Consider the following 16,067-nt stretch of genomic DNA (forward strand, 5'->3'; position numbering starts at 1 on the left):
GACAGTGAAAACACCAGTGAATTATGTCAACAAGACAAAAAACTAGAATATTAGTGATATAGAAATACTGTATACAGAGAGAAGATTAGCATTTTAGTGCAAGGAGACTCAGAGTCCACAAAAGTCCAGGGTCAACTCTGCTTTGTCGAGGGTCGTGAGTCAGTATGGACCTGTAGTCATGTGAGGTGGTTGGTTTTTGTTTTGCTGACTGTCCATCACAGCTAGAAAATGGGGTCAGGCCAAACATGTCATGGGTTGTAAGGGAACAGCACTGTTAAGACAAAGAGAATATTTCCTGACAGATGTCTGTGTTGAGTGTTTCCCTTTCCATGAAGTGCTTTGTTGTGGGTTTTTTTTAGGTCACCTTGTCAGGGAAAGTGCAACGATGAAACAACTCAGACAGCGAGGTTAGGGAAGCGTGCAAGACTCAACTGTATCTTTCTGTTTAGAGCGTTGTCAATGCAGAATTGTTTTTGTGGAACGACTGCTTCTGGTGCTGAAAGTTGATGTTGCATATGTTGCCTCTCTGCCCTTTCCATGTCACTCCTCTCTGTTCCCATTTGTCTGTCCATCACCCCACAGGATCGTCTCTACTTTGTCATGGAGTTTGTGAATGGGGGCGACCTCATGTACCATATCCAACAAGTGGGCAAGTTCAAGGAACCACAGGCAGTGTAAGACATGCCTAGTGTGAGAGATAACTATTGTTTTCAGTCTCTGAAAAAAAAGGGACCACATTGTAAAAAGTATGATTTTTGTGATGGAATTATTTAGTAGCAGAACATGTGAGTATTGTGGTTGTTATTTCAGGTTCTATGCAGGAGAGATTGCTGTGGGTCTCTTCTTTCTGCACAGTAAAGGAGTCATCTACAGGTGAGTTTGGACTAGTTAGCACAGTTTACACACGTACAGTGCACAAATCTGTTTTTCACATTAACTGGCTACATTTAAAATAATGGATTTATTACTGAAGAAGAATTAGGTTGCGAGCATTAATAGTGGGATCCAACTCCTAAATTTTAAAGGAAAAGTCAGCATGCTCAAGGATGTTTTGAATGTCTGTCTGCTCCCCCAGAGATCTGAAGTTGGACAACGTGATGTTGGACTCTGAGGGACACATTAAGATAGCTGACTTTGGCATGTGTAAAGAGAACATGTACGAAGGAGTCAGTACACGCACCTTCTGTGGGACTCCCGACTATATAGCCCCAGAGGTAAGTTTGAATATGGAGAGGTGTGTTGGTGTGTGTGTGTGTGTGTGTGTGTGTGTGTGTGTGTGTGTGTGTGTGTGTGTGTACATGTTTTGATGCATGAGGTCATCTCTGTCACTGTCTGGTCTGAGTGTGTGTCACCCTTGTGGCTTCAGATTAAGGTCATTGCCTCAGGGCAGATAAACACTCAAGCACACACACGCACACACACACACACACACACACACACACACACACACACACACACACACACACACACATACACACAAACCGACACGCATGCTTGCTAGTTAGTAGCATTCCCTAATGATGTAGGCGTCCCAGTCAGACAGACACCCAGTGTGTCCCTTGGCAAGTCCAAACTTAACATTCAAGCTCTGTACTGTATATACCAGTGGGTTTTCTCATAAGTATATTTGATTTGGAATGATTTCTATTACAATTATTCTAATTTTAAATAAAACCACATTTCCAAATAATTTCACTGTAGCATATTTGATAACAGCCAATGATCTATGTCATGAATCTTTTGAAATATCTATAACAATTATTTCACTAATTAAATATATGGATGGTAATAACAATATTCACAGTAATAAGAGACTTTATTTCAACTGGACCTTTCATGCCTAAGCCGCCCAAATTGCTGTATAAACAGTAACAATTAATAAATAATGCTCACTAAATGATAATAATTAAAACAATAGAAAAACAATCATAAAAAAAAACTGTCAATACTAATAAAATGTATATACAATAAATTTGACGTCCTTATTAGCAAGTAGGGGCATATAAAAAGGTTTCTAGTTGAGAATTAAAAGAACCCAGGGTTTATTCTAGAGGAGAGAGGCTTAATATAAAAAAGGGTTTTCTACCAGCTGATGTTTTTCGATTACAAACTTGCACATTTGCAGTACACAGTGCTAAAGGCATAATTCATATAAATGGTGGCAAAAAATGTTATTATGGGTAAAATGTTGCAATTTTACAACAAAATGATCATTTTAAATCACCACTTAATGGTGGGCTGCATTAGTGATATATATAATAAAATATATAAAAAAAACCCTCTGACAAATTATTTCCAGCTCACAGACACAGGGTGAACAAGCTGTGGTTGTTCAGACTGACATTAATGCACCAGCCAGGGATGAGCAGTGGGCAGGAGCAGCTTAATGTTTCCATATCACTGTGAGCCAGTGCACACTTTAAATGTCCCACACTTCAAGCTAAACAAACAATGTCACACAGTCACATGCGTAACACCAGGTTGTGTGATCGGGTTTTGGCATGAATCAAGGTCAGTAATCACACACATGCCTAACCGCTTGACATTCACACATTTATCAATGTCTGTACACGTACCTGCTTTCTGTAGGTCACAGAAACACAGGACCGGCTGAGAAACACTCATAAGTGGAGGCTGACCTTATGAGTGGGCTCATAGAGATGACATTTTCAGAGCTAATCAGGGGAAAGTGCTGCTCAAATAGTGTGTGACAGAAAGATCAACTATTAATTATGTTACTAGCTGAATTTAAATTCACTGGTTTGACAGATGCTTCTTACTTTTCTTCATTTTTATTGTTCTTAACATATGCATGCCTTTATTGAACATGCTATAAAGTTTACACACGATATAAGATGTCAGCTGACATCATGACATTTGTTGTAGAAACACCAAGACATCAAACAACTGACAGTGATGAAGGTTGACTGCTGTGGCGTTTTCATGTCGCCTGTGCCTGGCGCAAAATGGGGGACTTAAATACAACGCAAGTGAACAGCAAACCATCTACCGCATATGTTCTGCATCTGCGTGAAAGGAAATAACGCTCCATACCAACAGGTGGCAGGAAATTGTATTCGTCATTGTAACAGTGGGAAGGAGGAAAGTGGAACAGTCGACTACAGATATAGAAAGCCTAATGCCATATAGAGCGGGTGTCTCCTAATTCATGCTCATCAGATGCTCTTCAGAAGACCACAACCTTGTAGAAGTATGCTCTTAGCGGAATATTCACATGAAGATGGAAAAATGAGGGCGGTCATTAACGTGTGCCTTCTTGACCTTATTGTCGGTTTGCGTTCGTTACTTTCTTTTCTCTTCTGCCCTGATCCACTAAGCTGAACAGACAATAAGATTGGTCTCTCTCACTGACGGTGTCTGATGCCTTTTCAACAAGCTGAATTAGCTGAAAACCAGGCTGCTCAACAACGTGACGTTGGCTGACGACTGTCAGCTTGTTTTGTCATGGCTCTTAAGCTGTTAATAGTTCAGTCACTCTCAACATTTGCCTCATTGTGACCAGTTTAATTTAAACTGAATAACCAACAGTTATGTTATGAAATTGTACATGTCAGACAAGAGGGATTTATTTTAAGCGTCTCTGCTTTTTTCATTGGCCATGATGTTGGTTAATCATTAGTGGTTGAATGAGTTCTTGATATTTTGCATCCAGTAGCATTTTTGTATCTCAGTATGTGTGATGGGGTTGTGAGATGAGAAATGTCTTCACGCTTCTCTTTTTCACACACACCTGCCCACGTGTTCACTCCGTCAGCGGGGGAGTACATTGCTCTGTAACAGCGAGTCCCCTGGTTGTCAGCACACATTTGACAGAGTGCAGTAGTGTTCCTGCTGCTAGTCGCCACACACACACTCATACACTTGTGCATACACGGTTTTTGCTGTGTTTACTCTGACCTATATAGCCAGTCATTGGTAGTTCCTATCTGAATTTGCACCTCAATGATTTTGACACAGAGATGTAAGAAAGAGCACAAACTGATAAGTGTGACTGGACACTGATGGAAAAACAAATATTTCCTAGTGATGACTCTGTGCAGCATTTGAGGACAAATTCGAGGGCCATTTCCCTCTACACCCTAGTCCGTCTCTAGGCCCGTCTGTCATTTGGAGACATGGGTGTCCACTTCCATGCTCACCCGTCTTCAGGCTGGAGCAGCACTTTAGGTGTTTGTAGTGTTTGTCTGATAAAGTACAATTTTAATCACTGCTTGTGGCGTCGTGTCAGACAGAATGTACTAATCTTATTGGTTGTATTTTCACAACCAGCATTCATTTACTTTACATTGTTTTCATTTCCTTTTAAAATTTTTTAAACTGAAAATTCTCACGTAGGCTCATAATTTGTAATTTATTTGTAAGTTATAATTTGTTCATTTATATTATAAGCCAGTTGCTTTGCGTCAGTCAACTTGACCAAGCTCAGCTCGTGGTTGTTTAAGATGCAGAGGTGCAGTGCTATTTATGGTGCCTAATAATGACTGTTGCGGTTCCGTATTTCTCAGAAAAGTTGGAGAACTACGAATAATAGACCAGAATCATCATGGACTTTCCATCAGGAAAAATACCTTTGCAATAGCAGCTCCATTTTCAACCTCTTTACCAATTACTGAGCACTCAGAGCAGTGTTTTAGATCAGAGCTATTAGGGGTCTTACAGAATCACTTCAGACGTGGTTGGAAAAGTAAGAAATAATCAGTGGTGGAAGAAGGAAAAGAAAATGAGAATGTGAGAAGGAAGAAGCAAATAAGACAATGAAGAAGAATTGACAGTAATACAGTAGCAAGAGGACCGCAAACACTCACAAAACACAGTTTAATTCTCTAAATCTTTCATCATTTTATTTACACTCTTCTTTTGCTTTTCTCACTTTTTTACCTCAGGCCTCAACATATTTTCCTCTGCTACAGCATTACAATGCATATATTTGTCTCATACAGATATTTTAATGAATTAATGAAATTGACCTCAGGCACATACACAATTTATCAGGGAAGAGTCACCTGAGCAACAGCTGAAGGACCTCAGGTTTTTTTAATTTTAATAAAACCACGGTTGTCTTTTTTTCATTGGCAGAACTTTATTTAATGCTGTGAAAGTGCTTAAAGTTTCAGAACATCTTTATTTTGCACTTTTAGGGAGCATAAAGCAAACCCAGTTTACAAGCTCTAAAAACTGCTTCGCCATCAGGTTCAGATTCCCTTTGAGACCTAAATATATTTAATGGAAATCCTGTCTTACAAAAGGAGCATAGACATAAGATGTACAGTTAGTGTCACTGCTCATTGGGTGTGAGTGAAACAGTCAGTCAGGATTTCTTTGCATGTGCTCTTTCTTTTTGTAGGCTGTCTGAGGTCACAGGTCCTCCAACTAGGTACCTTTGTATTTATGGTTGTAAATGCTGAAGTTGTCTCTTCTCCTTGATCACATATGAAAAGGTCCAGTTTAGGAAGCTTGCTAAATCCCAAGGCTGCTCTAAATATCACCAGCAAATAAAACCAACTACAACAGGCACAGTGTCCTGAGAAATGTGGATGCACAGTGACTCTGTTCTGCAGCAATGCAGACAGTCACATAGCAACCCTGTAACAGTGTTCATAAAGGGTTTCCAATACAGTATGTTTTTTATTTTTTGTATTTATTTCCATATGGAGCACAGGTTGGTGCTTCTATGCATTTGCACGTCTGTTTATGTGAAGAGGAGGGTAGCCTTAAATAGCTAGCAGTCTGATCCAGAACTGTCATGTGGCATTAGCCCTAATGGAAGAGAGATGTCTGCAGCACTGTAATGCTCATGCCCGTGCACACACACACGCACACACACAAACACACATATAAATGTACACAGAAGCACAGACTGTTCAAGCCACAAGAACAGGTACATAAACATGAACACAAAATCAAACGGGCACACACACACACACAGATACTTGTCCAGGCACATACTTTGATATAACAAAGATTTTATAGATAAGATATTCAGAATCATTTGTATATAAACGTCAACAAAAACCATCTCTTTTTCTCTGTGGTGACCAGATGCTGACACAAGACGTTGTCCACACAGTTGGAGTGTGTAAACAGGTTTTAGTCCCCAAAGTGTGAGTAATATATTGTGTGCAGACACACAAATGTGTGTGTGCACCTCAGTGAATCAACCAAGTTCTCCTGGCCAGAGGCTTTCATACAATAAAGTAAAAACTAAATCAGGATAAGAGCTGGGAATGTCAGGCACAGGTCATGCTTGTCTATTTCCATCACTGGCAACCTGGCAGAAGGAAAAAGCACTTTATGTATTTATCAGCCTTATGGAAAGAGCGGAGCAAACAAACACCACTGAGCACAATAAAACAGTAGAAAGCTGAAGATTTAAACTCATCATGGTGGTTGAGAGCACGAAGGTCACTGTGCCGGAAAGTGAAAATGTCCAATGGCATTGTGGCGAACAGTCAAAGGGTGGCAAGGGCAGTAAGTCACAGCAGCATCACATTAGTACAGCACTCTGAAGGATGCCCCGAAACTGATCTGAACAGTCGCTTTTTGCTGAAGTTTAATTTCCCTTTTTGTCTTTTTCTGTCCTTTTCTTTTTCTTTTTGCCCCTCTCTAACTGACTGGATGTGACTCCTCTATCTACCACTGACTTACTGTCCTTCTTCCCTTCTTTACTTTCTTCACAGCCAGTAGTGATGACAAAAACTGATTTAGCTGTTGTGACAGGGTGAAAAAAACATTACACATCAACAGTAAACAAGCAGTTACTATGAATGAAATTTAAAGTGAACCAATTTGGGGAAAATTAAGAAGCCTCTTTGGGGGTTGAAATCTCCTCTGCTACATTTAATGACAAAGAAGTTGTTGTTAATTTCTACACTTTTGGGAGTGGTTATCCATGCTAATGCTTTGGTTAGGTCATAATACAAGGAAATGTTAATCTTAATAATAAAATGTTAACTTGCTCACCATTCTTACTATCTCTACCTTAAGCTGCTAAATCTAAACCTGCATCCACACGAGGCATCTCAGCTTGTTTCTGCAATTACCTTTGTCCACATTAAACCACTAACTACTGGGTGGGGAGGACAGTCTGTTTATATAAGGCACACTGGAAAAGTTAAGCAAAAAATTTTTGGTCAGTGTCAGAAGAAAGCACTTTTCACATTTCTGATGTCGTTTTCGTAGTTTTAGAAAAACACTCTGGATGGAACCCCAAAGTGGTAAGAAGTAGTCGTGCTTTAGCTGACTTCATGTAGCCTCAATTTAATGTATAAGAATGGTAAAACAGCTAAACAGCACTAAACACACAATACACTTGAGATTGCCAGGAAGGTCAATAGCTTTGGAAATATTTGGTCAGAAACATTGTACAAATGCTCAACCTAAAACTTAAGCAGCTTATGATGATCCATGCTTTTTATTATTTGGTGACCTCTAATGGTCCTAGTACTGTAAGTATGGCAGGACTTTATATGGCAGCTGTTTGTCATCTTCCTCACATTTTCCTGCCATTTCTCTGCCTGTTTCTATCTCTCATATTGTTTTTATTTCCATGGCACAAGCTGACATGGAAGCGGAGATCTCTGTTCGACACTGGCCTGATGTGTTTGCATGCTTTTTATCATTACATTTCTCATTACACACAGCTTGCGAGAGAGACTGTCAGCTTAGTTAACGACACAGCACAACAAATTCAGGTCCTTAGGTCCACTTTAGCTTTGGTCTAGTTTACCCAATTACAATGAAATTACTTCCTCTTAGTAAATCAGTGGAGTATTATCACTTAAAACTATTCTTGTTAAAGATGTCATATGTCCGAAGTGCTCAAAGTTATTGTCTCAGTGAAAATTAGTTGTAATTTCTTTTTGTAGAGCAAATGGATCCAGACAGAAATTGTTTTCTCAGAACCATATTGTTCTTTATTCAGTTTACAATAATTTTAACTCTTCCTCATACATATTGACTAGTTGCACAGGTAGTACACCGGTAGTGCACGTGTGGTGCAAATGTGAAAACATATCTCCATTGTGTGAATACAGCAGCATTCATGTAGTTCACAGTGATTCTGCAGGAAGCAGGATCCCAATGGACAAGCTCAGGGATGTCATCCCCAGGGTTCCCTCAACATTAAAATCCCTAAAGCACAAAAAAGGAAAAGGGGCTGTTCTGACTAAACTGACCCAACTTCTGTAAAGTTTAGATTAGATAAAATAACATGAAATGGAGGGAAAACTTCATTAATCTTTATTACAAAACTTTCACTGGTTATGGAGATCCAATAAAGTCTGTGCCAATTTCAGATGTGGACAATCCAGGGATTTGATTATTGTGGAGAAGTGTCAGCTCGAGCTTTATTCATAGATATTTTTATCAGGCACACAGTGGGTAACTAAGCAAATAGTCTGCGTACAAATATATTTTATATTCTACTAAATAGCAATTCCTGAGCCATCTCGTCATCAATTCTACCACTGCCTCTGTGTTTCCAACCTTTCTTCTTTCTGTCACTGGGTTCCAATCTGGCACTAAGAGTAAAATTAGGATAGGGATTGTGTTGATTTAAACAGCCTTTTGGTTTCTTTTTGACCACTTATTCACACACATTGTGAAGGTACTGATACAATCATCAGTACACACATTTTACCGAGAATTCATATATATGACTCTGTTAATAGGGTTCTGTGTTTATTTTGATATTTTAGTTGCCTTTTTGTAGGATGAACAGAATTCTCAACCACACAAAGGACAACATCTCATCATACTTATAACTTAAAATGTCTCAAATTCAGTTTTTGAGTTCTTCTACCTTGCTCCCAAAATCTACTGCAGACTTTCAATGGCTTTCACTCAGGTCTTCTCATCACATGGAGGAAGACAACATAAATAATTAAATGGCATAAATAATTTCCACAAAGAGCTTTCTCAAATTCCTTTTCAAAAAGTAAAATTTAATATAGTTTTTTTTTTCTACCTTTCCTTAAAAATCTATTGCGTTCTCACAGACGTACAAGATCGTACTGTATGAATGTTGTTCATTTAGAGAGGCTGGATGAGCAGCCTGCAGTGGCTTCACTCCTGCATCCACATCTCCAAGCTTTTTTCCCAGCTCTGTCAGTCCACGTCCAGCTCCATTTGTTAAAAAATTGGAATAAATATTGCAGGATCTCAAAAGTTCAGTCAAATATAAATAATTATGTGAGTTTAGATAAACTGAGATGAAAGAGGAATCGATTTTACTAGTCATTAATAATTGAGTTGTTTGTTGTACTACCTTTACTTTCCCTGTGGAGGTGTTTCAGTCTTTTGCTTTGGCTGTCCAAATCACTGGTATTTGCCCTGGCCTCTGCTCAAGGATGATGGGAAGAAAATTACAGCAGACAAATAAAACAAAGATAAACAAGCCAGTAAATAATTGCATAAAAACGTCTAAACATTGAGGTAGAAAAGAGTCAGGAATCCGATTATTTTGATAGATTACAAAAGAAAATCCATTGCTTTTAATAGTATCAAGTCATCCACTGTTTAATTAGAATTAACTTAAAAATGACTTTAGCTTATATTTTATATTATAATAAAATTACTTTTGCTGCTAAACTTGTTGCACCTGCAAACTCATCCGAGATATATGGGAAATTTACAGAACACACACAAAGTGTGTGTGTGTGTGTGTGTGTGTGTGTGTGTGTGTTTGTGTGTGTGTGTGTGTGTGTGTGTGATGTTCTTAATTAAATAGTTACTATATTAATTTTATGCAAATGTTTAAAAGTTTGATACAGTAATTTAGTGATTTTATCAGTGACAGTCTGTTCTCTGCAGTAAATTACACAAATGATATAATGCACTGGAATATATTTAATTTGGTCACATTTTTATCTTGCTTTATTTAAAAATATAAAAAATATGGGAGTTAAATGTGATGCATTAAATAGATGCAATAAATAAGGACTGATCAAGTCATCCAGCCCATGACATTTAAATGTGTGCTATAGAAAGGCTTTCAGCCTTTCCTGTAACTCTCATTGTGACATTCAAAGACGCATTAGTGTATGCGTATGCACATCGGCACACATGCTTGTCTTTGCATATGAGGGTAAACACGTGGATGTACTTTGTGTCCAGCCAGCTCTCATCAACCCTCAGGACAACGTCATAAGTGCAGGATGCAGAGCTGCAGGGTTATTTGTCTGCCTGTGTGTGTTTGTATGTTCATGTCCGTTCCCATGGGGAAGGTTAAGCAGTGAGGGTTATGCAGGTTCCTAGGTGTGAAATTACCTGTGTGCTGCTGCACAAATTTCTGCTCCTACTTCCTCTGGTTGTCATGCTGCAATTCATAGATTCTCAGCCTGGCCTACGATTTCCCTGCTTACACATTCCAGTGTACATACAGTATGTATGTTTTTGTTGATTCAAATATGTGGCAATATGTATGTGTGTATGTCACTAAGCTAGAGGAGTGTCTCTGGGCTGTGTGTGTGCAGAAGAGGTCAGATGTTTCTCAGTGAAGATTATAGAGCTGTAGTGTACCCTACAGTTGGGCTGCTGTTTACAAACCTTATGTTGTTAATGTTTTTGTTGCTCACAATCTTGTCTTCTGTGTTTCTTATGTGAATGTGTGTACAGGGATACATATGAATATGATGAATATGTGTGAAATATAAATATGTGTCTTGGGAGTGGTTTGACTTGGACTGGCAGAGTAGAAGCACTGACCTTGGCCACTGTCAAAAATCATTCTGTTGCCAGAGAAGATGTCACAGATTTTGCGAGTTTTCAAAAGGATTTTGAGAGTAAGAATTTTATTTATCATGACTTCTTTGGGGTTTACTCAATATCTTTAACATGTTTTTGTATGAAAATGTGTGAACTGTGCTTGATCTGCAGCCACATCATTCTATGACAAATTGTTTTTTTTCAAGGCTCCAAGGTTCTTGTGTCTTCTACAATGGTAGCTGGCGACTCTTCTTGTGTTTTGTTATCTACTTCCTGCCCACACACCAAATGCTTGCTTCGTGTTGGAAGTTCATTATCACTTTGTCCAGTCGTGGTAAATCTAGTTGCAGGTGAACTCATGAACCTACAATGTCACAGTCTATTTCACTTCAATAGAAATGAGCCATGTAAAGGAAGTGTGCCCATTAAGTACTGCACTCTCAGAACTTGTTGTATGTTAAACAACAATATTTTTACTCTTGGTAATATGCTTTAGATAAGCTTGTCAAGATAAAGGTTATTATGTCTGACAGATTAACTGTGTGATAAATGTATTATGGCTAAACTATATAACACAGTGAAAGTGTTTTTTCCTACATGAATCTGTGATCTGTGATCGTATCGTATGGTGATCGTATGGTACTTCATTACAGACAGATGTAGCAGCATATAGGATAAGTGGTTAAGCTTGTAATAGGTTCATGATGCTCTAAAAATATTTAGTGAATCTGTGACTAGATGCATATTTATTAGGCAATTTTAATATGATCATGTGTGCTGTATTGATGATGTAAACAGATGAATACATGTGTTATTGCACTATACAGTGACTGTGTATTTATGAAAAACAGGTGGTGTAACAACATAAAAGGGGTAACTAAAATACTTAATAATATATAGACTTAGTTATGTGAGGTAGGCTCACCTTTGTATTTTCCTTTCTCTTCAGATCATTGCATATCAGCCATACGGACGCTCTGTAGACTGGTGGGCATATGGAGTGCTGCTCTACGAAATGCTGGCAGGACAGGTGATTAGCTTACACACACACACACACACACACACACACACACACACACACACACACACACACACAGACAATATTGCTTCTTTTCTAACAGCCTGCTACATGCACTACTACAACAACTTCACAGAGACACAAGTTTGCTCACACCCACACATAAACACACAAAACCTACCTCTGCACTTTTAACCTTTCATCATCCTTTACCACTAAGGTTACATCTTTAGATTGACCGTGAAAAATTGTATTGGACTGTACAGGCCGAATTTGTAATTTCAAATACTTTTCCATGGAACAGTAGCAGCTAATTAACCAATAACAGGCTTGTTTTTTTGCCTTTTAGTTCCTGCATTTGTGCACAAATTGAGCAAGTTTGTCTTTTTTGCATGCATCAAGCAACACTCCACTTTTTTGTGTTACTCCTGGAAAAGTTAGAGTACTTTTTTCATAGACAGTGTGTTTATTCCTGGATGCAACACAGTGTGCTGCCAGTGGGCATGAGTCAATATTCTGGACAATATTCTTAGATATTGAAGGAAACATATCAATTATCATTTGGCTGGTGTAGAAATGCTTCTTTTGGAATCAAGTGTACCAAATCAGGAGAAGCAGGAGCTATTCTATTCTATGTAGCTATTCTGTGAAAAGATTGACAAAGATGCTTTTACATTTTCACAGTTTCATTTAGGTTTAGTTATCTACGTAGTGTGGCATTAACCAGATGGTTATACTGAATTTGCTTTAGGAAATTTCTTTGAAGATCTCCTCATTTGACAACATTGAGGAATTTAAAAAACTGCCACTACAAGAACAGTTTGGAAAAAAAAACTGTAGTAAAATTACTAAGCAGATCATCTACATTTGACTTAAAGTACGGAAGTTAAAAAGCTTCACAAAGAAAACAGTGTATTTTGTGATTATGGCAATTAAGGCAAAACATGTACAGTAATAAATACAAAATAAGATCACTGTTGATAAAGCTGAAGCTGGTTTTAGATTAGTGTATCCAACACATGCCACATGCCATTTACTGACTTATTAGGGCATTTATCAATAATGCATTTCTAGTGAACCCCATTCCAAAAAAGTTAATCTGCCAAAAGCTGAATTTTTCATCCTAAAAGATAAACATCAATACAGCATATTTTTCTTTCCCTTACAGACAGTTTAACAATTAACAAAGGCTTTTATGTATTCAGATGTTCCCTTTCTCTGTCTCTCCCTGCCCTGTGTGAAATCAGGTAAAGGGGGCATGACGCAGACAGGTTATCTCTATGCAAAGGCGCCAGTGGAGTGGAAATGACGAATAATTCATTTTGTGAACTGTCAAAACACCCGCATTATGGTTACTGATGAGAACCAGCCAGAGAGACGAGAAAGAGCTGGGTCATGCACTCCAATTGTCCTGCATGGTCTTCCTGTGAAACTTCTTAGCACACATTCTTCATGATTCCTTAATGTTTTCTTTCATTTTTTCATGCCTCTGTTTCATGGCACCCTCTTCAGTTAAATTTGTATCCTGATTATTATTATTACACAGAAGCACTATGATTTACCAGTCAAGTAGAGAGGGTACAAATATAAGCACATGCACCAAATGGTTGTAAATGGTTTCATAACTATTATTCACAATGTGAAACATCTACTATATAGATATAGTAACACTCAGTGTTATGTCCCTCCACCCCCAGCCTCCTTTTGATGGAGAGGATGAAGATGAGTTGTTTCAGTCTATTATGGAGCACAATGTGACCTACCCCAAGTCCCTGTCCAAAGAAGCTGTCTCCATCTGCAAAGGGGTAAGTGGATGTTCTTTGTCATCACTGAAAACTCCTTTCTAAACTAGACTTTCTCTAAAGTTTCTTTTTTAACTTACTGTTTCCTCCAAAAATTGATTGGAGATCCTGTAAAACCATTTTTCAAGTTCTGTGTCTTACAAGCTCTTCATTGAAGCCAAAATAATTGAATGTCCTGAAAGACGGCTATAAGCACTTCTTGCCAAGGTTGACAGGCTGCGTCACAGACTGCTGTAAGGCTTTTCTTAGATTTCCAGAGTGAAACATCACATATTAGAAGCATAGCACAATTTGTTGTAAAAATGAAGTGTTGGCTTTTTTTAAATAGTGGAAACCAACTGGAAGTTCCCTTTTCTCTTCCCACTCAGCTCCTGTGTCTTTGACGTTTACATTATTCAAGCACTGATGAGAAATCTGTTTGGTCATTCAGTATGAGGCCCAGAAACATGACTGTCACAGTATGGCAGAGCAGCCTTCAAAATACTGAGTGTAGTGTTGTGCTACTCAGACACAGTATTAGCCTCGCTGACAGTTTCTGATTACATTAAATGGTCTCCTGTGAAGTGTTAACCAGGAAATCTTCCATGTAAGAACAAAGGAGTTGTTTTAGTTACCATTGATATTGGATGCAGGATCTCCAGAGACACAGGGAACTGAAGACTGAGTCAGTGCAAGTCAAGCAAGCAAAAACTGGGACATCATTTGTCTCATTTCATGTTAACTTCAGAATGTTTGAAAGCAGATGAAAAAGGTTTTTTTATTTATAAATGTGATGGATTCAGTGGAAATCGTCCAGTGGTTTGCTGGTTGTTGCTTCACAGAATAAACAAGGATGAAGTAATGAAATTTTTTTATTTGCACTTTAACCTTTGTGTGGATAATCTCCCCCTAGGGCCGGAAGGGTCCTCGGGGAAGATGATGTCCATTAAAAATCAATGAATTGTAGCAGCTGTTGATGGAGCGGTGGCATGAGGTTCACCTAAAGACTGTTTGGTTAATAAAAATGTAGAGTTTTTTTCAAAAACTCACTTCAAAAGCTCATGTGTTTTTTGTTAGGAGCAGCAGAGCTCAATTTACAATTACCAATGTAACATTCATGAATGGGCTTTTGGCTTGGCACCCCAAAGGAAAAGCAGTGTACATTTAGGTAGCCAAAGGGTTATATGCAGTTTGCAGAGTGTGTATTCAAACTAGGCACCCTAGTAATAAAAAAGAATTTAAAGGTCCTCTTTTATTAAAAAAAATGGCTCCCCAGTATGTGTAGCCGCACAAAATGAAAAAAAGTCCACCCCTCCCTTTTTTGCTTTTTCTATCTTTGGCAGTCAGACTTGTCAGATTTCTCTCCCTTTATGAGGTCATGTAGAGAATTAATGACATAGTCCCTTCTCTGGCTCAGCCCAAATACCGTCCAGGAAAAACCTGCAGGAACTAGCGAGACATAAACGCCAATGTATGTACCTCAATCGTGGTGAACACAATTGACAAAGCCTCCGGATAAGCTGGAAAATTATTAACACATTACGGGGCCTCTGATACCTATGCAAACTTGTTAAAAAGATGTTGATCAAATGTTTTGCAACAATATAGTTACCTTCTCTGGCAGAATCCAGAACCCTGATTGGATTTTAAAGAATGATAATAAAGGTGTGAGAGTTTTCAATATGTTGATTTCACTGTTGGAGACTGTCCAGACTACCTGCTGATAAGAAGACCCCATGTGCTTTCTGTTTTTATTCATTCTATTTCTTTTTTCTCTTTGTTTCCTAGACTCTCGCACTCCCATCCTTCCCATTCCATTAACTGTAATGTTTTGATGTTCTAAGCAGAAACAGCAGGGTGGCTTCACAGCTACGCACTGAAAACATGCGTCTTAACCTTTTGCTGACAGTTGATGACGTTGTGGAGACACTGAGGTCTGAGTGCTAACACTTTGCGGAAAGAATTATCAGGACATGGCCACACCTCATTTTCTTTTCTCTGCAGATGAATATCCAATGCACTGATGCAAAGTAATTAAAAGCACTTCAGATTAAAAAAAGATGAGTGTCTGAATGATAGTGTGGCAGACTCTTAGTCCCTTAAGGGACAATTTAAGGTGTGAGATGTACAATTTTAATGGTGACAGCCCTGTGTTTGCAGCAGGATGCTTTCTCACTGACAGTGATAATCCTAAAAACAGAAACAAAGCTGCAAATGACTTTATCTTCCGAGTCAACAGCTGTCTGAGGTACTCAGCCAGCTGGATGAACTCTGTTGGTTCAGATGTGGGTTAGCCCATGGCCTGTATGTTGAGGCACTCTCAGCAAAGAAGCTGACCTGCCAGCCAGTCGTGTTTTATTATGAGTAAGATTTGCTTTACTGAATTATAATCATGTTTCTATTTATTTAATCATCAGAATTGTGTAGGCCCTCCAAAGTTAAGCGCAACAACCAAACAAACTAATTACTTATATTTTATGACACTTTATTTGTAGTTATGGTTTTATAAATAACACCAGTGGGGTGTTACATATTTTAATGAG

General features: G+C 38.5%; 1 protein-coding gene across 3 annotated transcripts in view; it reads left to right on the forward strand.

The window, feature by feature from the left end:
- prkcaa (protein kinase C, alpha, a) overlaps positions 1 to 16,067 on the forward strand; it is a 109,171-nt gene that overhangs the window by 80,947 nt on the left and 12,157 nt on the right. For 2 of the 3 annotated variants that reach the window (XM_067497639.1, XM_067497640.1), the window contains 5 exons: positions 583 to 674; positions 811 to 873; positions 1,076 to 1,214; positions 11,675 to 11,755; positions 13,441 to 13,548. In XM_067497639.1, coding sequence (XP_067353740.1) covers positions 583 to 674; positions 811 to 873; positions 1,076 to 1,214; positions 11,675 to 11,755; positions 13,441 to 13,548 — 483 coding nt within the window. Of the gene's footprint in view, positions 1 to 582; positions 675 to 810; positions 874 to 1,075; positions 1,215 to 11,674; positions 11,756 to 13,440; positions 13,549 to 15,312; positions 15,541 to 16,067 lie in introns of those variants that run through there. The other variant, XM_067497641.1, reaches the window with a different exon arrangement.

Source organism: Channa argus, chromosome 3 (assembly GCF_033026475.1).
Source record: "Channa argus isolate prfri chromosome 3, Channa argus male v1.0, whole genome shotgun sequence".
NCBI classification, from domain to species: domain Eukaryota; kingdom Metazoa; phylum Chordata; class Actinopteri; order Anabantiformes; family Channidae; genus Channa; species Channa argus.